This window comes from Ranitomeya variabilis, chromosome 1, assembly GCF_051348905.1.
Source record: "Ranitomeya variabilis isolate aRanVar5 chromosome 1, aRanVar5.hap1, whole genome shotgun sequence".
NCBI lineage: Eukaryota > Metazoa > Chordata > Amphibia > Anura > Dendrobatidae > Ranitomeya > Ranitomeya variabilis.
Genome location: NC_135232.1, coordinates 466,750,132 through 466,776,410, shown reverse-complemented (window position 1 = coordinate 466,776,410; position 26,279 = coordinate 466,750,132). Strand labels below are relative to the sequence as shown.

Sequence of the window (26,279 nt, the reverse complement as noted above, 5' to 3'; positions counted from 1 at the left end):
CTTAGCGGAGTATCATAGAGACAACACAATATGTTATAGGCTCAGCATTTTAAGTGATTATGCACATTTTAGGAGTTCTGCTGATTTAGGTTTTATCCCCAATAATGGATAGATGTAGTTAATGCATGGGTTGATCTTAAAAGATTTTCAGGAGTTGACATGGCAAAAGAGTTTATTTTTTCATAGTCTTTATATAATTGTAGACCTACAGCCACAACATCTGAAGAACCCTGACAACCTGTTCATAAGCGCTATTGACGTAACCCCAGTAGTCACAGAGATAGTATGCTTGGCACCTCATTGACCACTCGTAATTCAATGTTCATCATTGCTTGCAAGAAGAGTGTATTCCATGAATATGCACAACACACTGGACCCAAGGTTCATTTCCACAAAGGGACTGGCAGCACTAAGCAGCCAACGGTCAGCAGCTTGATTGATGGTAGATGGTCATTTAATAGGTGGACAGTGTTTAATGAATGCACACTGCACATGTTCTTTTTACACAGGATGATGTGCTGCCGAGAATGATAATCTTTTCTACAGCACAAAAGATCATTTTACCTGACGAATGAGCGTTTTATCATTCATTTGGTGATCGGCAAGCTGTTTAGACTTCAAGATTATTGACAATTAGCTGTCCTAGGAACTCTTGTTCATGATAACCTTTCAGTATAAATGGATCCTTACTATAGATTGGGACTTGTACTATAAAACATGTAGCATTAAAGAATTAAAGACTATTTCTTTAACTGTGATTCCCCGTAAAGTGCACAGCTGCATGTTTCAACCTGTGCACCTTATGGAGAATTGCAATAGAATAAATAGTGTATAATACATGTATTATGGAGTACTTACTATTTTAATACAGGTCCTAGTGATTTATCAGTGCCCATCCTAAGCGGTTCTTGTTTCTATCTAGCAAAGTGTATATTCCTTGGATTCGTAGGAACATCACATTACTATTTTGCTGCATAAGTGCAGTATATACTATTGATTTATGAGGTTGCCTGGGTTCAAGGGCAAAAATACATGTAATAGACAAGTAGGATTACAGCAGACATATGTTTTAACACAAAGGCCAACAAACATTTAGTGGACATTACACATAAGCTACCTATACTGTTCACACATGCTTGTTGTCATGTCTATTTTAAGGTTACACTAAACTGAAAATTATTTTATGCAATCTGTCACTAAAGTGTGTTGAACACAGTGGGGAAAAAAGTATTTAGTCATCCACCAATTGTGCAAGTTCTCCCACTTAAAAAGATGAGAGAGGCCTGTAATTGACATCATAGGTAGACCACAACAATGAGAGTCAAAATGAGAAAACAAATCCAGAAAATCACCTTGTCTGATTTGGCAAGATTTATTTAGCAAATTATGGTGGAAAATAAGTATTTGGTCACCTAAAAACATGGAAGATTTCTGGCTCTCACAGACCTGTAACTTATTCTTTATGAGGCTTCTCTGTCCTCAACTCATTACCTGTAGTAATGGCACCTGTTTGAACTTGTTATCAGTATAAAAGACACCTGTCCACAACCTCATACAGTCACACTCCAAACTTCACTATGGTGAAAACCAAATAGCTGTTGAAGGACACCAGAAACAAAATTGTAGCCCTGAACCAGGCTAGGAAGACTGAATCTGCAATAGGCAAGCAGCTTGGTGTGATGAAATCAACTGTGGGAGCAATAATAAGAAAATAGAAGATGTACAAGACCATTGATAATCTTCCTTGATCTGGGGCTCTATGCAAGATCTCACCCCATGGTGTCAAAATGATCACAAGAACGGTGAGCAAAAATCCCAGAACCACACGGTGGACCTATTGAATGACCTGCATAGAGCTGGGACCACCGTAACAAAGGCTACCATCAGTAACACACTACACCACCAGGCCGCCTGATGTGTCCCCCTGCTTAAGCCAGTACATGTGCAGGCCCATCTGAAGTTTGCCAGAGAGCTTTTGGATTATCCTGAAGAGTATTTGGAGAATGTCACATGGTCTGATGAAAACAAAGTAGAACTGTTTGGTAGAAACAAAACTCATCATGTTTGGAGGAGACAGAATGCTGCTGAGTTGCATCCAAAGAACACCATACCTACTGTGAAGCATGGAGGTGGCAACATTATGCTTTGGGGCTGTTTCTCTGCATAGTGACCAGAATGACTGATCCGTGTACATGAAATAATGAATGGGGCCATGTATCGTGAGATTTTGAGTGCAAATCACTTTCCATCAGCAATTGAAGATGAGACATGGATATGTCTTTCAGCATGATAAAGATCCCAAGCACACCGCCAGGGCAATGAAGGTGTGGCTTCGTAAGAAGCATGTGAAGATCCTGGAGTGGCCTAGCCAGTCTCCAAATCTCAAACCCATAGAAAACTTTTCCCCTGCAACAGGCCCAAAACATCACTGCTCTAGAGGAGATCTGCATGGAGGAATGGGCCAACAAACTACCAATAGTGTGTGCCAACTTTATGAAGACTTACAGAAAACATTTGACCTCTGTCATTGCCAACAAAGGATATATAACAAAATATTGAGATGAACTTTTATTAATGACCAAATGCTTATTTTCCACCATAATTTGCAAAATAAATTTTGCCAAATCAGACAAGATGATTTTCTGGATTGTTTTCTCATTTTGACTCGCATAGTTGTAGTCTATCTATGATGTCAATTACAGGCCTTTCTCATCTTTTTAAGTGGAAGAACTTACACAATTGGTGGCTGACTAAATACTTTTCTTCCCCACTGTATGCTCAAATCAAATTGAGATTTAAGTATCACATACATTTCTGCAGATTTGTATATCGTGCAAAAAAACGGATATCCTATGATTAGTGGGGGGGAATGTTCCTTGAGACTAGAGATGAGCTAACCTCCATTAGATGAGAAAATTATGGCCCTTAGACTCATTCTTCCCATTTCTCCTGGCGCGGTGGCAAGTGGGGTAATAGTTTTGGGTTGATGTCAGCTGTTCGCTGTTATGTTCGCTGAAATGAAGCCAATGCATCAGTAATGAAGAAGCATCTATCAGATACCCCCATTACTAACCCCATAATCAAACATAGTAAAGTCCCTTATTTGAAATAAAAACTCTCTGAGCCCTCTTTTACCCATTTATTCAGCAAAAATAAAAAAGTTATACTCACCTTTCCGCCGATAATTAATTAAACCCTTGATCCATGATGATCTGGATGGTTTGATGCGGGATGACATATGTGATGCGACCTCTCACCACCCACCATTCTGGTACCTGAAACAAAGTTCTGCCAACAACGACACCCCCGAAGATCCACGGGTCCGCCCATCACTACTTGAGACATCACATGCACTTCTAAAGTGCATCCTTTCTATTAATATAGGTTATCTCATTGCACTGCCATCTATATGCTTAGCATTACAAATTTAAAGGGAATCTGCCAGTAACATCTACCCTTCTAAGCCATCTATATGGACATGTAGGTTATAAGAAGCTGAATAAAATTATACATTGATATCTGCAAACCGAAAAGTAAATGAGCTGCTCAGAACTATGGGCCGAACACTGATCTGCATAAGAATCTGCCTCTACAGCTTATTTTAAATAAACAGGGGCATTACCATGATACTATGATATAAAATGGCCACTCTCGGCACTATTGATCTCAGTGTAGAGCTGTGTGTGATTAAAGTTAGTGATGGGCAAAACCCTGGATGTTTGGGTCTGGCGGGGTCTGCTGAACAGTTAAAGAAAAGTTAAAGATTCTAGTACCAGAAAAGTACCTGAACCCAGACCCCATTCATATGAATGAGATGTCCAAACATCTCTTATTTGCCACACATTCACCTGCTTGACAGTGAGGAAAACACTGCCTTTGATCAGCAGTAAGATCATTCCTGCTTGTCAGAGGGCTGCGGTTCCCACGCTGTCAGATGGCAACATGATCCAGCAGCTGTAACCTTTCAGTTTTCAGGTGACATCAAACCAAGCAGTTAGTAATGGTGAGACGTCTAGAAGATAGTCATATTGTCAGTCTTTTACTGTGTACAGCAATACCAGATTTACATCGGGCTTTTATGTTTGGCTGCTGTCAATCACACCGACCTGAAATATAAAGTCATCTAGTCACTTATATCCCATGAGGAATGGCATAAAAAAGAAATAAAACCAATTCTTAACCTGATTTGTTCATTCTGCCTCCCAAAGATCGCAATAAGGCTCTGCTCACATTTATCCTTCACTCTGCGCTGAGAGCTTTCATTGGGATTTCCGTGTAAATCTTTGAAATATGTGAATCAGGCGGAATCCCAAGAAGAAGATTCCCTATAATGAGGCAGATGGAGTCACTGTGGATGCCATAAGACCTGTGATCCATCAGTGTCCGTCTTTTAGGCGAGCCTAAAAGCGCGGTTGACCACAGTTTTGTGCACTTCTGAAAAGAAGGACAATGCTGAACAGACGCCAGACAGAGTCCAGATTAACTCTGATGCCTCATTATAGTGAATGGATCCCTTGGGGGTTTCATTGGTCACATCACTTGGAGAATTAGATGGAAACCCCAAAGTAAGTGCTTAGCATAGCGCGCTGGATAAATGTGATCCTAAATGTTATGTAAAATGTTCCCGATAAAAGCCTCAACTCAATCCACAAAAAAAGAAATTCCCCACTCAGGTCCGTCATTTGTTTATGAAAATATAGAGCACTTCCATGTTACTGGTAGCACAAAGGCTCTGGAAAAGCAAAATGGCTGCTTGCTCCTCAAAAGAAATTCAGCAAATTCTGTGCTCCCATATCCAAATACCTACCTCTCTTCTGAGTCTAAACCGTGTGCCTAAACCGCAGTTAGCATCCACATTTTTGGCATTTCTGTAGAGATGAGGGCCCACCTAATTTACTGGTGTGAGTCTCCTGAAGCATGAGTTTGGCATAATGCACTGGTTGACTGGTTGCTACAATGGAATGGTCACTTGAACATACTGGTCACTACAATGGCAGTTTGCAATTTTTCACTCAGCAACATCCACTACTGCTGTTTTTGGAAAACACTAAAAATTGTCACTACACCTGTAGATAAATTCCCAAATGAGTATAATTTCTAACATGGAGTCACTTGAGGGGATAATCTTCTTTTCTAACACTTAGGGTTCTGCAAACTATTGTAGGAAAATCTGGGCTCCAGGAGACACATAGTGATCCGTTCATCCCAAGTCTCTTAGGGTGTCTAAGCAGTACTGTACAGCCATATATAAGGAAGTTCTACATTCAGCAGAAATTGTGGGACAATTTTTGCTGTCATTTTTACCCATTTCCCACTATGAAAATGTAAAATTTGAGGCTAACAAAAATTCTTGGTGGTAAAAATGTAAATTATTTTTTCTTCATTCCCCAATGGTATAAAATTCTGTGACACACCTCTGGTGTCAATCTGATAACTGAACATCTAGATGAATTAATTGAGAGGTTTAGTTTGTAAAACATGGTCACGTATGGAGGGATCTACTGTTCTGGCACCTCAGGGGCTGAGCCAATGTGACATGGCACCCTCAAACCAGGATAACAAAATCTGCACTCTGATTTGGCGCTCCTTCCCTTCTGAGCCTTGCACTTTTCCTCAAAAGTAGTTTTTGACCACATGTGGGATATCAGTAAAGTGAGGAGAAATTACACAATAAAAGTTTGAAGCTAAAAAATACATTTTTGAGGAAAAAATGTGATTTTTTTGTTTTCACGGCTCAACCTTATAAACTTCTGTGTAGCACTAGTTACAAGGTGCTCGACACACATTTAGCTAAGTTTCCTGAAGGGTCTATGCTCTAGTTTCCAAAATGGTGTAACTTGTGGGCAGTCTCCACGGTTTAGGCACATCAGGGACTCTTCAAACGCGACATGGCATCCGTTATTTATTCCAGCAAATTTTGCATTCAAAAAGTACAAACCCTGCCGTGTGCCCAAATAGTAGTTTGCCTCCACATGCTGGGTATCAGCATACTCAGGAGAAATTTCACAACAAATTGTATGGTGTATGTTCTCCTGTTACACTTATAACAATGCAAATTTTGGAGGTAAAATCATTTTTGTGGGAAAAATTTGATTTTTTTTATTTTCACAGCTCAACAATATTAATGTCTGTGAAGCACCTGTGGGTTCAAGGTGCTCAAAACACATCTAGATAAGTTCCCTGTGGGGTCTAGTTTACAAAATGGGGTCCTTTGTGGGAAGTCTCCAATGTCAAGGCTCATCTGGGGCTCTTCAAACCCGACATTGCATCTACTAACTATTCCAGCAAATTTTTCCAAAGTTATATGATTCTCCTTCCCTTCCGAGCCCTGCTGTGCCCCCAAAGAGTGGTTGGTTTTCCCCTACATATTCGTATTGGCATACTCAGGAGAAACTACACAACAAATTGTATTGTGCAATTTCTCTTGTTACCCTTATGAAAATGCAAAGTTCGTAGCTAAAAATACAATTTTGGGAAAAAAATTTGATAATTTTATTTTTGTGACTCAAAGTTATAAACTTCTGTGAAGCATCGGGGGAGATCAAGGTGCTCAATACACATCTAGATACGTTCTTTGAGGGATCTAGTTTCCAAAATTGTGTCATTTGAGGGGGTATCCTTTGCTTAGGCACATCAGGGGCTCTCCAAGTGTGACATGGCGTCCACTAATTATTCCAGCAAATTTTACATTAAAAAAGTCAAATGGCGCTCCATCCATCTGAGCCATGCCATGTGCCAAAACAGGTTTTCCCCCACATATGGGTTATCAGCATGCTCAGGAGAAATTGCACAACAAATTGTATGGTCCACTTTTTCCTGTTTCTCGTGAAAGTAAAAAAAGGGTCTAAATGAAAATGTTTCTGAAAAATCATTAAATGTTTATTTTTTCCTTCCAAATTCCATTATTTCCTGTGAAGCACCTGCAGGGTTAATAAACTTCTTGAATGTGGTTTTGAGTACCTTGAAGGGTGCAGTTTTTAGAATGGTGTCACTTTGGGGCATTTTCTGTCATATAGGCCTCTCAAAGTCACTTCAATTGTGATGTGGTCCCTAAAATAAATGGTTTTGTTGTAAAAATGAGAAACCACTGTTTAATTTTTAAAGAAACTTGATTCCAGCTCATCCAGTTGCTCTATGCTCATCCACCTGGGGCTCAAACACCGGCCTCGGCCTGGCCTCACACCAAGGAAAATAGAAATAATTGGAGTCTGGCTCAACAGGACTGGATTTACTCATGAATAAGACTGCCTAGTGCTGTCCTGTAATGATAATCTCCTGTTGATAAAATATTGAATGTGTTGAAACAAAAACACAGCCTGTTAAATGACACAACATTGAGTGTGTATGTGAATGCAATGGTGGTCAGTCATGCACGCTCCTGCTCCAGTCAATTTATTTGGTGCTTGAAAAAAGTGTCAAGAAGGAACTGAGGGATATTGTAGTGATTGCTAGGTGTCCTATCTCTTGGGTCAGAGCAGACATTCATTACCCATTCACTGGAAAAATGATAAATATCCTTCATGGAACGACCCTTTTAAAAAGCATTCCAATTATCAAATTGTTGTTTTTCCCCATAATTAACCCTTTAGCGACATCCACCATACATCTACGAGAAAAGTTTTTCTGCAGGTGTATAGAGCGCACTTACAGCATAAGTTGGCTGCAGGTGTATGAAACGCACTTATGAGGTAAGCCCGCTGGTCATGAAAAATAGGGGGGACGCCATGTCATGTTTTGGGGGGTTAGCCTTTTTCACAACCAGTAAAGGTCACACAGACTGCTGTGATATTAATAGACTGAGAGGCTTCCCAGAATAGTAACAACAGTCCCCAGCTGTCTGCTTTCCCTCAGCTGGGTATTAGAAAAAATGGGATGAGATCTCTCTTATTTTAATTATTTATTTATTAGCCAAATGCAAGTACAGAAAACTACTCATCCACTGTACTAATTATATATCACACTGATATCTTAATTACAATGCACAGACACCGGCTGGTGAATACCCTCATCAGCATTGCCTGCTTTCGCTACTATCAGAGTACCAGGCTGGTGAGAGTATGAGAGTAGTACTCGTCAGCTGACGCCTGACCGGCAGTAACCTTTTCCCCACTGCTCACAGCTGCTGGCAGGTAAAAGAGAAAATGCAAAAATGGAAATTGTCCATGTCGATATCAGGTTAAGCAATTATGCATGCAATCAATTTTATCTATGCATCTTCATAAAATGGCAACCCAAGTCATTAGAATACAGGATTAAGCTGCCTTTTGGTCAGTCATGTCTTTTCACATACTTAGATGCTGAAGAACATTGAATTCAGTTTTTTACTCATCTAGTTGCAAAAGGACATTGGAGATGATTAGTGCTGAGCAAGTGTACTCATTGCTCGGGTTTTCCACAGCACGCTCGGGTGATCTCCGAGTATTTGTTAGTGTTCGGAGATTAAGTTTTCAACGCGGCAGCTGAATGATTTACAGTTATTAGCCAGGCTGAGTACATGTGGGGGTTGCCTGGTTGCTAGGGAATACCCACAAGTAATCAAACTGGCTAATTTCTAATAGCTGTAAATCATTCAGCTGAGGCGATGAAAACTTAATCTCCGAACACTAACAAATACTCGGAGAGCACCCGAGCAACGAGTACACTCGCTCATCACTAGAGATGAACACATTTGCAGATAAATTTGCTAAATTGCATTGACTTTCAAGCAAATTTGTCAGAATAAATTAATGCCCCTTATTAATTTAAGGTATTTTGCATTTTTAGACAAATTCACCAGATTGCTCTGATTTTCCCAGGAAATATTCATAATATATTACTGTCCCTGATTATGATATGGGGTCACTACAGACTCTCGAGAGCGTAATACTCATGAAATGTAAAAAGCAAAATAACAATCTTGTACTCACCTTAATGCCCATCTGTCCCCTCTTTTGCTTGTTGCCCGGTGTCTGATTCTCAAACTGACCTCTTGTTTTTGCAGTGGTGTGCCACTTCTATCTGCCTGCTAACTTTAAATCAGGACTCTCAGCCATAGCCAGGGCCTGGAGGTCGTGACATCTTGGACTTGCACTATGTAATGACCAGTCAGGTCTGGTCATGGCCGGGGGTCCAAGCCACAAGTAAGCAGGATGGGCTAAAATGGCAGAATGAGAAGGCCCTGAGGAGTGGACAGTGGGCAAAGAGCAACATTGGCCACCGTCCTTTCCTATTCTTTCAGCTGTTGCATCTTTGACTTATGATGAAGTGCGAAAGGGTAGCAATGTTTAGAACTTTTCACTTTCAGGCTCCATATCTCATTATCCACTTCTGCTTTGAACTTGAGACTGCCACTATTTTATAGACAATCGTCTTGGCTATCTAACACTTAAGTTTGACTTGCAACTATCTAGCATATGATTAGTTATTCTTATCACTGCATTTTTATTGGTTTCCTTCTAAAGATCTAAATTTTAATTTGTATTATTCTGTTAGTATTTTGTAAATCCACCTTTGGCTTTCAACACTGTCTGAATCCTTCTGGGCATGCTGTCAGTCAGATCAAACATGTATTGACAGAAATTTGATCTCAGTTATCTTCTACATGTTCCCAAAGTTGGTGTATATTGGTCGACTCGTTTGGATATATATACAATTTTTTCTTCTACCCACAAGTGTTTGATTGGGTTGAGATCTGGGGACTGTGGAGGCAATTACAAAACCTCTTTTCTTTGCCAATCTCGATATATGCTTCATATTGTTGTCCTGATGGAAGACTATGTCATTCTTTTCAAAACCCATTGTACTTAGGTTTACAAAGCAACTCATCTTGTTGGATACTCACATAAAGCTCAGCATTGAGACCACCATCAATCCTGGTCAAGTATCCAATGCCATATCATCATGCTTCCTCTACCAAACTTGACATTTCCTTCAATCTCTCAATCTGTTATCCCCCTTTCCCTTGTTTTTTTCAAACCCATTTGCACCTATCAGAGCCTAGTCTATTCTCTTTTGCGTCATTTCTCCAAATCAACTGTTTCAAATCTTTAGATGTCCACTTTTCGCACTTGTTTGCAAACTCGAACCAACACTTCTTATGACAATATTGAAGTTAAGGCTTCTTCACTTTTTTCACCACTCCAGACTTTTGTAATGTGCGTAGCATGGTGCGTGCATAGATGTCTGTGATGTCACTATTATGAAGCATATAAGTCACCTCCACTGTCGTGTTTGTCGCGCCAGAACTGATAGACCTTAGGATGAGATGACTTTTTGACTCCGATATTTTACCTGGAAGTTCACCTTTTTGTTTCTGAATGGATGGACTTAATTTCGTATTCTTCCAACTGTCATGGCGTTCACATGATGCAGTTTGGCAATTTTTTCGGCTGAGAGACCCCTATCAATGAGCTGGATGATGCTGTTTCTCTTTTCTTGGGAAATTATCTGCATGGCTGATCCTCAATTCAAACCAATGACCTTTCACTTGGAAATCAACCTAATAATCCACTGAGCTACTTGGGAATGTGAGAACAGGTTGTATTTTGTAGTATCCATGAAGAAAACATTTTTTCCAACACAAGGAGCAAAACATTGACAATACAGTGCCATGACTAGAATCTGCATAACTAATCATATGCTAAATAGTTGCAAGTCAAATTTATGTATGTGATAGCCACGATGATTGTTGATAAAATTATGACAGTCGCATGATCAAAGCAGTAGTGGACAGTGAAATTTGGAGCCGGAAAGTCAAAAGTTCAAAACATTGTTACCCTTTCGCTCTTCACTGTATTAATTCTAGGCCAGAAATCCTAGCCACAACAAGGATTTGGAGAACGCGGCATATTGCATGTCCTTACTATCCTGATGTGCGGTGCACAGTGATGTCCGATGGCTGGAGTCAATGGGAGAAAGAAGAACCAGTTCTGAGGACTGGACAGCAAGCAGTGAGCAGCATAGAGAGTTTTTAAACTTTTGACGGCAGTCTATGGTACAGCAATTTGGAGACCATCAACATATTTGATAGGTTGTTGCTTTACTCCAGATTGACATGTATTCTGAAGGGCAGGAACATGACATATAGAGCAGGCTCATTTGTAAATAACCTTTTTCACTTAGTGTTTCATGTGACCTTTTGGCTCCATTTATATAGGGTCAAGATGTGCAATATATTGTAGAAATTATTGACAAACAAGTGTGTTATGCATGTCTCCATTTTCACGTGTTCTGGACTTTGAAGAGTTTAACCCACCCAGTTGGTAAGATTGCAATTTATGTGTCATGTGCATCATTTTAAACTTATAATGCTAAAACCCATCAGACATATTAGTCCCTCACACAGCTTGTGAATAGCTGAAAGGCCTTATGAAGAAATCTTCTGGGCCACAGTGATGTAATTTATGTAAAAAATGTTGCCCCTCCCCCTATTTAGTCCTTAAGTAGTACCTGTCATCTTATGTTACTATTTCATAAATCCATAATACACATGAAAATAAGCCACTCTGTGCAAATCTGTTTCATTCTCCTCCTGGACTGATCTTCATTCCCAATTCATGGGTAAAATCTGTATTCCGTGAAGACAGATTTTCCCATTACTGAGATAGGGGATGAAGGTTACTGCTCATAAAAAAATTCTTTGGAGAGGGAAGGAGCTAGAGGCAAACAGACACACTACTACAAGTTTCATAGAATGTTATGAGCACCAACTGCATCTCCTATCTCAGTAATGGGGAAATCAGTATTCACTAAAGACAGATTTTACCCATGAAATGAAACTTTTGAGAATGAATAATCAGTTTAAGGTCTGAAAAAAGAAATCTGATCTATGGAAAAAAATTAAATGGTAGTTACTCTTTAATCTTTGTAGTGTGTCCCAAAACATTCACTAGATAAACTCTATTACAACATCTCTATATTCTAATTTGAGAGGATCTGGAATAAATGACCCTCACACTACATAAATATTGTTCAATATATAATTACCATCAAACAAACAGCTAATGATTCTCTGATGCTCAGTAAAATTAATACATCTGCTCTCATTAATGGGAATGAAATAATACTGCATCATAATTCCTATGACAGGGGGTTGAATGGTTGTATACACTTGTGGGTTTTATGAGAGTCCATTACATTGGAGTGATGGGACGCACAATGCATTTCCTACTTTACACTATTGGCACCTGTTTTCTAACCACTTTCCTTAAGCATCATGCATCTGGTTTGTTGAGAAGAATGAAAGCACAAGCTGTAGATAAAACTTAATTAGCCATCACCAGCCAGATGAAATCAATTCCTCTAGCATCGTATAAAACCCTTCTGGACAAGTGCTGGGAAAAAGCCTGATTTATCAGGGACTCTTCATAAACTTTCTTCTTTAATACCTCACGATGCAAGCAAATGCTATGAGATGTTTGGGAACATTTAAAATTTAACTAGACTAATCTAATCTACGAAATCAATCTAAATATGCAATAATGCGAAATATATCTATTAATGTAAAGAAAATTATATATATATCTACTAAATAATTGTCTAAGGGTTACTTCCATATTTCTGTCTGTCTGTCTTTCTGTCTGTCTGTCTGTCTGTCTCGGAAATTCTAAGTCGCTGATTGGTCGCAGCAAAACGGCCACGACCAATCAGCGATGGGCACAGTCCGGCGGCAAAATGGCCACTCCTTACTCCCCGCAGTCAGTGCCCGCTCCATAATCCCCTCTAGTCAGCGCTCACAAAAGGTTAATGGCAGCGCTAAAGGACCGCATTATGCCGCGGTGTAACGCACTCTGTTAACGCTGCTATTAACCCTGGGTGACCAACTTTTTACGATTGATGCTGCCTATGCAGCATCAATAGTAAAAAGATCTAATGTTTAAAATAGTTTAAAAAAATAAAAAATCATTATATATTTACCCTCCGTTGGCCCCCCCGGATCCAGCCGAGGCCTTTCCCTCTCCTCGCGATGCTCTGGTGACCGGTCCATGCATTGCGATCTAGCGAGATGATGACGTAGCGGTCTCGCGAGACCGCTATGTCATCATCTCGCGAGACCGCAATGCACTCTTGGGACGGAGCGTCGCGAGGAGCATCGGTAAACGCCTCGGCTGGATCCGGGGGACCGACGGAGGGTGAGTATATAACTATTTTTTATTTTAATTCTTTTTTTTAACAGGGATATGGTGCCCACATTGCTATATACTATGTGGGCTGTATTTGATACTGCGTGGGCTGTGTTATATATTACATCTCTGTGCTATATACTATGTGGGCTGTGATATATACTACGTGGCTGTGGTATATATTACGTGGCTGGGCAATATACTACATCACTGTGCTATATACTACGTGGCCTGTGTTATATACTGCATGGTCAGTGTTATATACTACATCTCTGTGCGATATACTATGTGGCTGTGCTATATACTACGTGGCTGTGCAATATATTACGTGGCTGGGCAATATACTACATCGCTGTGCTCTATACTATGTGGCCTGTGTTATATACTGCATGGGCCGTGTTATATACTACGTCTCTGTGCTATATACTATGTGCCTGTGCTATATACTACATGGGCTGTGCAATATATTACGTGGCTGTACAATATATTACATGGCTGGGCAATATACTATGTGTCTGTGCTATATACTAGTTGTCTGCCATATACTACGTGGCTGGGCAATATACTATGTGGCTGGGCAATATACTACGTGGCTGGGCATTATACTACATGGCTTTGCAATATACTACGTGGCTGGGCAACATACTACGTGGCTGGGCAATATACTACGTGGCTGGGCAATATACTACGTGGCTGGGCAATATACTACGTGTCTGCTATTTACTTCGTGGGCTGTGCTATATACTATGTGGCTGGGCAATATACTACGTGGCTGTGCTATATACTATATGGCTGTGTTATATACTACATGGCTGTGTTATATACTACGTGGCTGTGTTATATACTACGTAGCTGTGCTATATACTATATGGCAGTGCTATTTACTACGTGGGCTGTGTTGTATACTACGTGGCTGTGTTATATACTATGTGGGCTGTGTTATATACTACGTGGGCTGTGTTATACGCTACTTGGCTGTGCTATATTTCTCTGCTGTATCTGTGCATCATGAATCGTGGTATGTGTTAAAGAGGGGGGCCCACTGAGACTCTTTTGCCCAGGGCCCTCAAAAACCTGGAGCAGGCCCTGGCTTCACTCATTGGTCACGCCTGGCAGCGAACAATCAGCAGGCGCAGTCCACCCGCGAATTGGCATGGAATTTGAACCACGCTTCGCTAATTGGTCACGGCCGGCCGGCAGAATCCTGTGTGTAAATTGCATTATTCTGAAAACTTCATAAATAAACTACATACATATTCTAGAATACCCGATGTGTTAGAATCGGGCCACCATCTAGTATATATATATAGTTTGCTTATATACACATGCACAGGATGCAATACCCTTTGAGTCGTGATTAAAAAAAAATTTCTAGCATTCAAAATGGAACCAAATTCAGCAATTAAAAAAATAAAACTTCGAAATGTAATTGAGATCTGGTTAAAAAAATAATGTCTCACAACAAGGCACGAAATACACACTATAAATGTAAAAGGAGGATGTGTATAGAATAAATCTGGGAAAATAAGGAAGTGTAACAGTTTATTGCTTAGTATCCGCTATTCACCTGGAAGAGCAGACACTTCATAGTATGTAAAATACATAAATCTATCCATGGTGCTGAATATAGCACATTACCCAGAAAGATGTAAAATCTACACACACACACACACTCACACACACACACACATACAACACACAAATACATATTTAAGTACCATGAGTAAGCACACAATTGCACACAACAAACGCAACAGATACATATTTTAGTGCCATAATTTAACACATATATGCACACACACAGACATACTATACACACATGAACTCCTCTTTAAGTGCAATAAGTTTACACACACATATATGCACACATGCATACATACACACACAAAAACACACATGCACACACAAAGGCACACATACACATATACACACACAAAGACAAAAGAACACACACATACACAAAAACATACACATGCATACACACACATACATACATACACAGATGCACACATATGCATATGCACATACACATACACACATACATACACACATATACAAAAACACACATACATACACACTCATACACACACACAAATACACACAAACAAACACATACACATGCATACACAAATACACACACAAACACACACATGCGCATACACACATACATACACATACAAACACACACATACATACATACACAGACGCACACATATGCACACACATACATACACACTTACATATACATACATATACAAAAACACACACATATACACACAAAAACACACATACACAAAGACAAACAAACACACACATACGCATACACACATACATACACACAAACACACACATACATACACACACACACACACATATATATATACACACTCACACACATACATACACATATGCACACACATACCGTAAACATACATACACACACATACACATACACATACATACAAACAAAAAGACACAGAAACACACACATACGCACACACACATACTCATACATACACACAGACAGATACATACGAACACACTGACACACACACACAAATCTTTAAGTGCCAAGAGTTCAGTCAAGAATCCACATTTACCAAGCTCAATACAAACAGCAGAAGTAGAGGTTTGTGAAAACTGGATGTAGATTTGAGGGAATTAGAAGATTAATTTGATATTAATACTTTGTCTAGATTGGCTCTGCACAATACATTCTATATGATAAAATAATAAAAGTCAAGTAATTCTGCCATGTTAGGCTGGGAATCATGCATTTTATTATATTTATTTACTGGGTGTGTCTATCGTTAAGCCAAATACATATTTTTGCTTCTGTGATTACACCTCACATATCTTCAGCTGACAGAGCTTCTAGAAATATTTACGGTACATGTGCATCAGCACATATTACCAGGGGTTGCATGGGCTACTCTGTTCTAACCTGGGTCATGCCTCTTTAAGAATGGTGTGGCTGACACACCAAATCCTGGTTACTGGGCACTACATGTAGTGCTGATAGATTCCAGCTATGTTACAGGGAGTTGACACACTGCTCACTTATTGGGAAGTATTCATGATGTTGACACATAACCCCCTACGTACTGAGAGCTATCTGTGATGCTGACACCCAACAGCCCAGTGTTGGAGAGCAATCCTAGTACTGATAGGCATAGCCCAAATACTGAGAGCTATCTGTGATGCTAATACATAACAGCCCAGTGACAGAGAGTGATCCTAGTACTGACAGCCCAAATACTAAGGGCTATCTGTGATGCTGACACACAACAGCCCAGTGTCGGACAGCAATCCTAGTACTGTCAGCCCAAATACTGAGAGCTATCTGTGATGCTGAGACACAACAGGCCAGTGTCAGAGAGCGTTCCTAGTACTGACAGCCCAAATACTAAGGGCTATCTGTGATGCTGACACACAACAGCCTAGTGTCAGACAGCAATCCTAGTACTGTCAGCCCAACTACTGAGAGCTATCTGTGATGCTGAGACACAACAGGCCAGTGTCGGAGAGCGATCCTAGTACTGACAGCCCAAATACTAAGGGCTATCTGTGATGCTGACACACAACAGCCCAGTGTCGGACAGCAATCCTAGTACTGTCAGCCCAAATTCTGAGAGCTATCTCTTATGCTGATACACAACAGCCCAGTGTCGGAGAGTGATCCTAGTACTGACAGCCCAAATACTGAGAGCTATCTGTGATGCAGACACACAACAGCCCTGTGACGGAGAGAGATTCTTGTACTGACAGCCCAAATACTGAGAGCTATCTCTTATGCTGATACACAACAGCCCACAACAGACAAATGACGGAGAGTTATCCTAGTACTGACAGCCCAAACACTTAGACCTGTCTGTGGTGCTTGCTGCTAAGACACAACTGCCCTGGTTACTGGGCACAATTCTGGTACTGGCACACCACATCTGCTACATTACAGGATCCATGGTGCTTAAGACCTCCAGTTTGTACAGCACAACCAACAATTGAGTTTACCTAGAACACCCTTGTGGTGTAACTAGTAATGCACCCATTAGTAAACTTTATCTTACAGTTACTTAAACTTGATTCCTTACCTCAGTTTTCCGTGTAAACTCACTTTTCACAATACTAACGACAGGTATCTGAAGTATTGATGAGATAAACTCCAATTCCAAAATTTCTCCTTTATTCTGGGGAAATGCAATAATAGCAGTGACTCCCTGCACCACGACTGTATGGCAGACACTCTGAAGGAAGGACACTGGATCACTACTCCAAGAAGAACTGGAGGATGACATTGGTAATATAGGTAGGTCACCCAGCCCCGCTTCTATAGCCATCACCACTTCTAAGGATAAATTATATGGTAAAAGGCCTGGCACCCTATTAAGGTTATCCACTGCCAAAAGTAGTGCATCCCTGGGAAACAGCAGCTCGTCTCCACCTCTGAAGCCAATAGAACTCCTTGGACCATGCCTGGACTTTCTTTCCAAAGTGGCAGCCCCCAGTTCATGCTTGTCTGCTTCCCTCATCCGGTTCGGCTGCCCCATTCCATCAGTCTCATCAGCATCTTGGTCACGACCTGGAACTATTTTCTGGAGCCCGGTGTCATTCTCGGGCCAAGTGCGTGAGTATTGCACTGTAATTCCTCGTGTCCTCCAGGGCTGAAGCTGGACAGCCCCAATCCGCACTGTGTGCCCAATTCTCTTGAGGATTTGGCAGGGCTGAGGATGCGAGGAAGAACCTGGTACTCTGGCTAGAACCAGAGCACAGGGGATCAGCAGGCAGACCCTGCTCAGCACTAAGCACCACCAACTCAATCTCCTCATAACTGGCAGATGATGCCAAGAAGGGGGAGAATTAGCAGCTGCAGCTGTACAGTCACCACCCAAGTCCTGGGAGACAGAGGAGATGTGTGCCTTCAGATGTGTGATCTGCAGCAGAGCGCACAGGATTCCAGTTGTAGCCTCATTCTCTACATAAAAGTTCTGGGCTGCTCTCTCACTGGACGCTTCTGTGGCTGCAACAAACATGAGCAAAGCAAATCCCACTGTCTATAGGAAAAAAGGACAGCTCTTCAGAGTTCATCACATCGCACGGATTAGATCTCCAGCAGTGTAAACTTGTCCTCACCATGAGAAAAATCCCAGCAGATGACATATAGAAGGATCACGTGTGCTACCTACACAAAAATTCTCCGTCGTAAAAGGCATTTTCACAACAATGTGTTTTTTTCCCCAGCAAAAACTGTTTTCCGCCTATAAAGCATGTAAAGAATTGTACACAGGAAAAAGTTACATCATGCCTGAAGGTTTTGGCACTATGCTGAAATTGATTGCTGTGTCACCATGTCATGTTAAGAGGCACCACACTTGCCAAGACGTTTCGGTTCACCACGGCCTTAAATCAAAATAAACACAGAAGAAGCGTAAGTATGCATACATGAGAATGCATAGGTAAGAACAAGTTGTGGTATTACAGCTCCATGATCATACTGCATACAATTAAACAAGTAAACAATTAAACGGCGCAAATTAAAATAGCATAAAACTTATAAAAGCATAAAACACAAAAGTATAACCGAAGCAAATAATATACAAAGTGACGTACAATAAAAACATATAAAAGCATAAAGCACAATGATGCAAAATAAAATACACAGTGGCGTGAAATAAGAATAAAAGTATAAAACAAAAATATAACGGTGCAGAATAATATACACAGTGACATACAATAAAAACATATAAATAATAAAACACAAAATTATCAAAAGAAGGGGAGAAAAGGGAGGGGGAGGAAGGATGGAGCATTTCTTAAACCAGCAGAAGGTTAATAGTTAACACTGCAAAAGCCGGTGAACTTGTAGACTTCCACTTTTCTGCATCAAGATGACATCTAGTATAACTGAGCACGTAGATGAATATTTCAAGGCAAAAACCAGAGATATAATGTCAGTAACCCTTCTGTACACTAGAGAGCCCCAGCAGACCAGGATTGGAGGATGCAGTGTTACCAGTGAGCTGGTGCTGGTTACCTGGTCGGAGCGGTGCAGTGGATGCTCGGTAGAGAGGCTGACAGCACACTGCTGCTCTCAGAGAAGTGCAGGCAGCGCACAGCATCGGACCTGATGGAGGCGGCACCCAGAGGGGTCACATGCACTGTGCAGAGCTGATTAACTCTTAGTGCACTCACAGGAGAGGAAAAGAGCGCAGAATACAACACGGAATCATGGAAAATAGAAGAACGTGTCTTTGATAACCTACCACGAAGAGCTCACACTAAGCAGGAGAAGATGAGCTGGGTTGCAAACCGTCCAGAAATTCCAGGACAGTCCGTAAAAATAAGGCACTTTTTTACCCAGTCTGTAAAAAAAATGTAAGGCGTCCATGATTTTTTAGAAACTGAAGAAACGTATACAGATTATTTTGCCTGTAATTATCATCATTTTACAGTTTACAGTGAATGCAGCTGATGTCTTTGTAGCAGAATTATGGGCTGTAGACATGGATCACTTATAATCATATTGATTTATTGTGGTTTTCCAATGTGTGCGTAAAAAAATAGCATCTGGCTGTGATTTTTTGATAAGCTGTCCAGAATGAGTCAATGTGGCATACCTGCAGGTGAGAGTAAAGTGGAAGAAGGCGTGCATGATACCTGTATACCTGTATATGTAGGATGCAGATACAGTATAAGAATGGTGCTTTATTTTCTAAGGTCAGATTCACCATTGAGTATTCTAGGGTTCAATGATTCAGTTCATAAAACAAGCTGAAGTTCCTTATTTGTTCACACTGGAATTGAGTGAATTTCGATTTGAGCAGATTCGCTCAATTCAAGTGGGAAAATTGATTTGCATTGAATAAACTTCATGCAAATTGATTTGGCTGGAAAAGGGTTAAAAAAATAGTTTACTTTATCCTTATCTCTTCTACTCTCTGTCTCTTCTAACTTAAAGAGAACCTGTCACCATGAAAATGCCGTCCAATCTGCAGGCACCATGTTATGAAGCAGGGGAGATGAGGAGATACTGTAGATGTATAGTCTTTAGAAAAAAAGATTCAGTATTATCTGGGTTTTAATTACCCAAACCTCTGCTCCTTCTGGGATTTTACAATCAGTGACTGACATCTATGTATACATTCTTACATAAAGTGTCTGAAGAGCGGAGAGATTACTGAAAAGAGGAACAGAATGGCACTGGATATCAGAGAAGGTGACTATACTCGCATTAAACTACATGCACATATTTACACATTTAATAATGAAAAAACAAATATTCATATGATCATGCTTCAAGTTAGGTCTTCAGTTTACTAGGCCCCACATCATCAAACCAGATACAATGCCCATCATGTAGGGCTTTAGTGAATGGAAGACCTGGCAGTCCGGAAGAAAGATAGCAGATAGAGGAAGCTATTGAATACCTGCAAAGGCAGAAGACGTTCAGGTACAGAGGTATAGAAATTCAGATTCTGGTAAATTCAAATAATTTGCTATATTTGAGCCAAATTTTGAGGAATCTTGAATCAATTCACTCATCTCTAGTTGCCACCCATCTAAGGACCTGTTCCAATACCTGAAATTTGAGCAAAGTAATATGGTGATGTAATAAAATGGAAGAGAATGGGGCCTTCAATGAGTTTACAAAGTATTGTAGGTTTGTGTCTAGAAATGCAGTCTCTCATATGCTAAGTTCTCTCCCCAATGTCCATGAGACCACACAGACAAAGAATACAGTAAACCACATATAAAGACTTACATGTGGAAAAAAAACCCTCTTGTTTGGTGGACCTTGCCTGAGCTTGAATGTATGATTACATGAACATGAAAATATCCCTTAAATCATAGACACATTCTTCACATGTGAGGCATGGTACGTCCCAATCCTGGTGGGTGTTAGGGATGGTCTCATGGATTCTACTTCTGCTTGTACCAAGGAATGAGATTCTAAGGCCTTGAAAGATCCATATTAGGTGGATACTACTATTAAAGAAGAACTTTCACTAAGTTTTGTATTCACTAAATGTATGTATATGTGCATGTGATGTAGTGTTAGTGTGTCAATATACTCACCTACTGCAGCTCTATCCAGTGTTCAGCATTGTTCTTTTCAGCTTCTCAGTTATGTCACTGCAATTGTGACTAGCCTGATCACTCTATGTGTGAAATTTCTCTTACTAGCCTATGGAGGCTTGTCCTAATGCTCTAGAGACATGCATTGTAAAAGCCACTTCAGGGTCTCGCAGAGAGCAGCATTAACCAGAGAGTCTGAAGAGCAGTGTTGTCACTGTGTAAGGAGGTGAAGCACAAGAAGAGTCTGGGAGCGGACCTTCTCGGCTCTGTGCCTGGAACCATTGAGCTGTGCTACAGGTTCCCCAAGGGGCACGCACGCAAGGAGCAGAGCAGCGTGAGCACCGGTCAGAGCAGGGTGCAGCTGCGCTCCAGGAGAGAGAGAGAGCTCCCGGTCAGAGGACAAATACAGGGAGACTGCCCAGAAAGACTGCATCTTGTGAGTACATGAAAGCGGACTCTGCTGTGACTGGAGAGGGGCACTTTGAGACCCATGTAGAAACATTGGCCTGTGCAGAGACTATGACCCCCTGGTACTCGCGGTATCAGTACAGAGACTGTGTGGTGAGAGACTTAACAGTGCAGATTTCCTGATTCCTGGTGAGAGACTTAACAGTGCAGATCCCCTGATTCCTGGTGAGAGACTTAACAGTGCACAGCCCCTGATTCCTGGTGAGAGACTTAATAATAGACTGACCATCACTTTCCTGGGATAGGCTGTGCTGTAAAAGCTAAAGACTCAGAGCCTGTGTATACCACATTAACTCTCGAAACCCCTGGCAGTGGGCTTCTAGAGACTACTCAGCCCACGGACAACAGAGGGACGACAGGTGACGCTGTATCTCGGCGCCTACGTTGGAGAAGGCAACCCTTCAAGCAAGTCCTAATCAAACTGATAAGTGTTCTTTTCTCAAGAAATCTTGTTTACTTCTGTTACACTGTTGGACTCCCATATTTTTGCACTGTTTTATTGCTAGTTATTTTCCACTGCTTCCTCCCTGCGAGGAGAACCTGATTCCTGTTATTAAACCCCTCAACTGTTGGCCTGTCTGTTCTGTAGTGACATACTCAGTACCTGCATACTATTACATTTGGCGTAGTCGGCAGGATGTCACACAGTAGCGCGGACAGGGCAGACCAAGCAGTTGGGGAAGTTCCCAGGTCTAGCATTTCCCTGGGAGCCATGTTGAATAATTTGCCAAGGTTCACTGGGAACAATGTAAAGCTGTGGAGTTGGATGGAGCGTATCCGGGGAATGATGCGGATGCATCCCATGACACCAACCCTGGAGGCAGAAATTGCATTGATGGCCCTGGATGAGGAGGCACGGGATTCTGTCATGCATAGGTCCCCCAAGGAGAGAGATACCCTGGACAAAGTGCTGCGCATACTTGAGGAGATGCATGGGGACCCCACTGACATAGGGGAACTTCGCATGCGACTGTTTCACCGGGTACAACAGGAGGGGGAGACCGTGACCCAATTCATGAACACCCTACAAGAGCTTCACACTGCTATCAGATGAAAGGACATTGTAGGGGTTGGGTCAGTTGATGTGGTGCTCAGAGATCAGCTGGTGACGGGACTGCATGATGCAATGATGAAACAGGCACTGCGAGACCGCATGCGAGTAAAGCCAGACATGACTTTCTCTGAGATTGGCAGTGAGGCGGGTGTGTGAGAACAAGAACAGGAAGTGATGGGGCTGGTGGGAAGGGTGCAGAGTGGGGAGGTAACCACCACCACAGACAAGATCCCCCAGTGGGTGGTGGACCTGAGAATGGAGATTAGACAGGTCCGTGAAGAAATGGCGGCCTCCAGAAGAACTCTGGCAGAAGGGCTCAGCCCTCTGGTGCGATACAGAGAAGCTGCCCCCCGAAGGGAGGGTGAAACTACCAGGAGGAGAATCCCTCTTACATGCTACACTTGTGGAGAATCCGGCCACATTGCTCGATGGTGTCCTCGGTGGAGCCGACCATCCCCACACCCTCCTTTAAACTAGGTGGCTCTGAGCTCGAGGGGCACCGCTCAGAGCGTGAAGAACAGAGGAGGAGTAGTAAAAGTCCCCACAGCCTTGTTTCCACATGCCCTCTGGTCTGGGCAGAAATCAATGGAACAGCAGTGCAGTTCTTGATAGACACCGGCTCACAAGTGACCACCATGCCTGAGAGATATTTCTGCCGTCACTACACAGAGGCACTACGGCCTGAATGGGGCCCTGTGATCAAACTTATGGCGGCCAATCACTTGCCCATCCCGGTTGCAGGGGTGGTATGGATGAATATAGAGGTCTGCGGAAAAGACCTCGGGAGAAGAGGAGTGGTATTGGTGGATGGAGAGGTAGCTAAAGATCATACCGTGACCCTAGGCATGAATGTGTTAAAAGACCTCAGAAGCCTGGCTTTCAATGAGTCCCCGGAACAGTTCCTGCAACAATGGAGCGACCAAACCTCCCAGAGAAGGGTCATTCAACAACTGATACGGACAGCCCTGGTCCGGGAAGTATACAGTGACGGAAAGGAACTCGGTAAAGTCGTCGCCCCTGCCTCAGTCAATCGAGTGTTGCCTCCTGGGCAGACGGTGCTTCCCCTGCCTATACGAGCTGGCATCCCAATGGAAGGGGTCAAAGTCCAAATTGAGCCCAGCAGAGCCGACCAGCTGCCGTCAGGAATATTGGTTGCGCGGTCCCTGGCTACCATGCGGGATCGAAATGTCCTTGTGCACTGCATAAATTTGGGGGAGACAGAAACAACTTTGCCCCCTAGAAGCGAAGTCGCCCAAGTCCTGGGCCTCCCAGATGAGTTGGTCCCAACTGAGGCAGTACAGCTAACTGCAAGGCCAGAAGATCCGTGGCTGGTGACCCTCAAAGCGGAGGCAGCTCCGGACCCCAGATTACAGCAAGAAGGGAGTCAGATACTGGAACGCATGAGGGCGGAGCTCTCAGAACTTACTCCGCAGCAGGTACCTCAGGTGGAAGCCGTATTGGGGAAATTTCAGGAGGCCATCACCCACGAGATACCCACTGGGGATGCGGCACCAACCCGGGAACAGTACTGCCAAATACCCCCACAGATGTACCAGGAGGTGAAAGGAATACTGTCACACATGCTGACGAAGGGAGTTATATGAGAGAGTAAGAGCCCGTGGGCTACCCCTATAGTCTTGGTGAGAAAGAAAGATGGGTCCTTGCGGTTCTGTGTGAACTATTGCCGGCTCAACGCTTGCACAGTGTGGGATTCGTACCCACCGCCCAGGATAGATGGCACTAGGGAATGCCAGATATTTCTCCACATTAGACTTGGATGGCCAAGTTCCGATACAGAATTTTGTATAAAAGAGGAGCTGAGAATGTTCATGCGGATGCCCTCTCCCGAGTAAACTATCGCAAACCAGCACCCAGCCAGGATGAAGAACTGGAAGATGTGGAGGTTCCAGATTTTGGAGAGACTGCCAGGACGGTGGCAGCTACGTGGGAAATTGAACAGGAAGAGGCCTGTGTGAATTTGCTGGAGCAGCCCCGCAATGAGTGGGTCCGAGTGCAGCAGGAGGATGAGAAGGTGAGAAGGTGGGTCGTGTCGTAACAAATGCACAATCGTCACGAGAGGAGGTCCATGTCACCTGAAGTACTGAAGATGCTATGCCAGTGGGAGAGGCTCCAGTTGTGGGATGGTATCCTGTACTGGAAGGTATTCCTGCAAACAGAACTCAGTCTTGTATGGCAGACGGTGATTCCTTCGTCCTTGATAGATCAGGTGGCTGAGGAAGAACATGAGAAAGGAGCACACTTTGGGCCAGAAAAAACTTTCCAGTGGTTACAGCACCTATTTTATTATCCCAACTAAAGGAACATTGTGGAGAAAGTATGTCAGCAATGCAGAAATTGTGAGCTGGTCAAACAACCAGAACAACGAGCCCCCTAAGAGACGGTGAGGGCTTCTGGCCCCATGGACCTACTGGCAATAGATTTCTTGACAATTGGACCAGCACACCAAGGCTATGAGCATTGTTTAGTGATGATAGACCACTTTACTAAATTTGCCGTAGTGACGCCAACGTGGGACCAGACTGCCGAGTCTGCTGCTCACGCAATTTGCAAACACTTTATACAGGTGTACGGGTGTCCCAAGTGCATCCATTCTGATCAAGGGGCCTGCTTCCTTGGAAGAGTGATGGAGGAGCTGCACCAGCTGTACAAAATCGATAAGTCCCGGACCACCCCTTATGAACCACAGGGGAATGGGGCTTGTGAAACATTTAACCGCACTCTGATTCAAATGCTGAGGACCCTGGAAGAGGACCAGAAGACGAAGTGGACTGAGTCCGTCCCTGAATTGGTGTGGGCGTTTATGAGGTCCAGCCCGAAACGGAAGAGGGGACTCCCACCTGCACACTGCACAGGAATATGTTGCATCCCTGTTTGTCTCGAGATCTTGAATCAGTCCAATTGGCTCCAGAGCCCTCAATGGCTGCGCCAGTGATCAATGTAGATGTGGAAGATGAGGAAGACTCCCAATCTCTCCCATGGAGCCCAGAAACAGGGATGGTGTCTGAAACTAACAACATATTGGAGGAAACCTCGACTCCTCCCACAGCAGTTGACACCACCGCCCCTGCTAATTTGAGACACTCTGAGCATTCAACGGCTGGTGTACCCCCTGTTCGCTACAATCAGGACGAGTTCATTTGGCAGCAGATTGTGAAAGGACTGGAAGATTGCCAACAGGAACTCCTGAAAATCTTGCCCGTGGAATGGCGAGCAGAAAGAAGGGGGACTGTAAGGAGGTGAAGCACAAGAAGAGTCTGGGGGCGGTTATCATCTCGGCTCTGTGCCTGGAACCATTGAGCTGTGCTACAGGTTCCCCAGGGGGCAGACTTAGGGACTGGGACAGGAAGGTAGCCGGGCAGAGAGCGGGAAAGGCACGCGCGCAAGGAACAGAGCAGCATGAGCAGCGGTCAGAGCAGGGTGCAGCTGCGCTCCGGGAGAGAGAGAGAGCTCCCAGTCAGAGGACAAATACAGGATGAAATTGCCCAGAAAGACTGCATCTTGTGAGTACATAAAAGCAGACTCTGCTGTGACTGGAGATGGCGCTTTGAGACCCGTGTAGAGAC

At 42.7% G+C, this 26,279-nt stretch overlaps 1 protein-coding gene across 1 annotated transcript in view; it reads right to left on the bottom strand.

Moving 5' to 3' along the window:
- GRIN3A (glutamate ionotropic receptor NMDA type subunit 3A) overlaps nt 1–19,231 on the bottom strand; it is an 816,603-nt gene extending 797,372 nt beyond the window's left edge. The window contains exons 1-2 of the mRNA XM_077250531.1: nt 19,132–19,231; nt 17,192–18,497 (exon numbers count right to left, since the gene is read on the bottom strand). Coding sequence (XP_077106646.1) covers nt 17,192–18,130 — 939 coding nt within the window. The 5' untranslated portion in view covers nt 18,131–18,497; nt 19,132–19,231. The remainder of the gene's footprint in view (nt 1–17,191; nt 18,498–19,131) is intronic.
- Nucleotides 19,232–26,279: the final 7,048 nt, after the last annotated feature.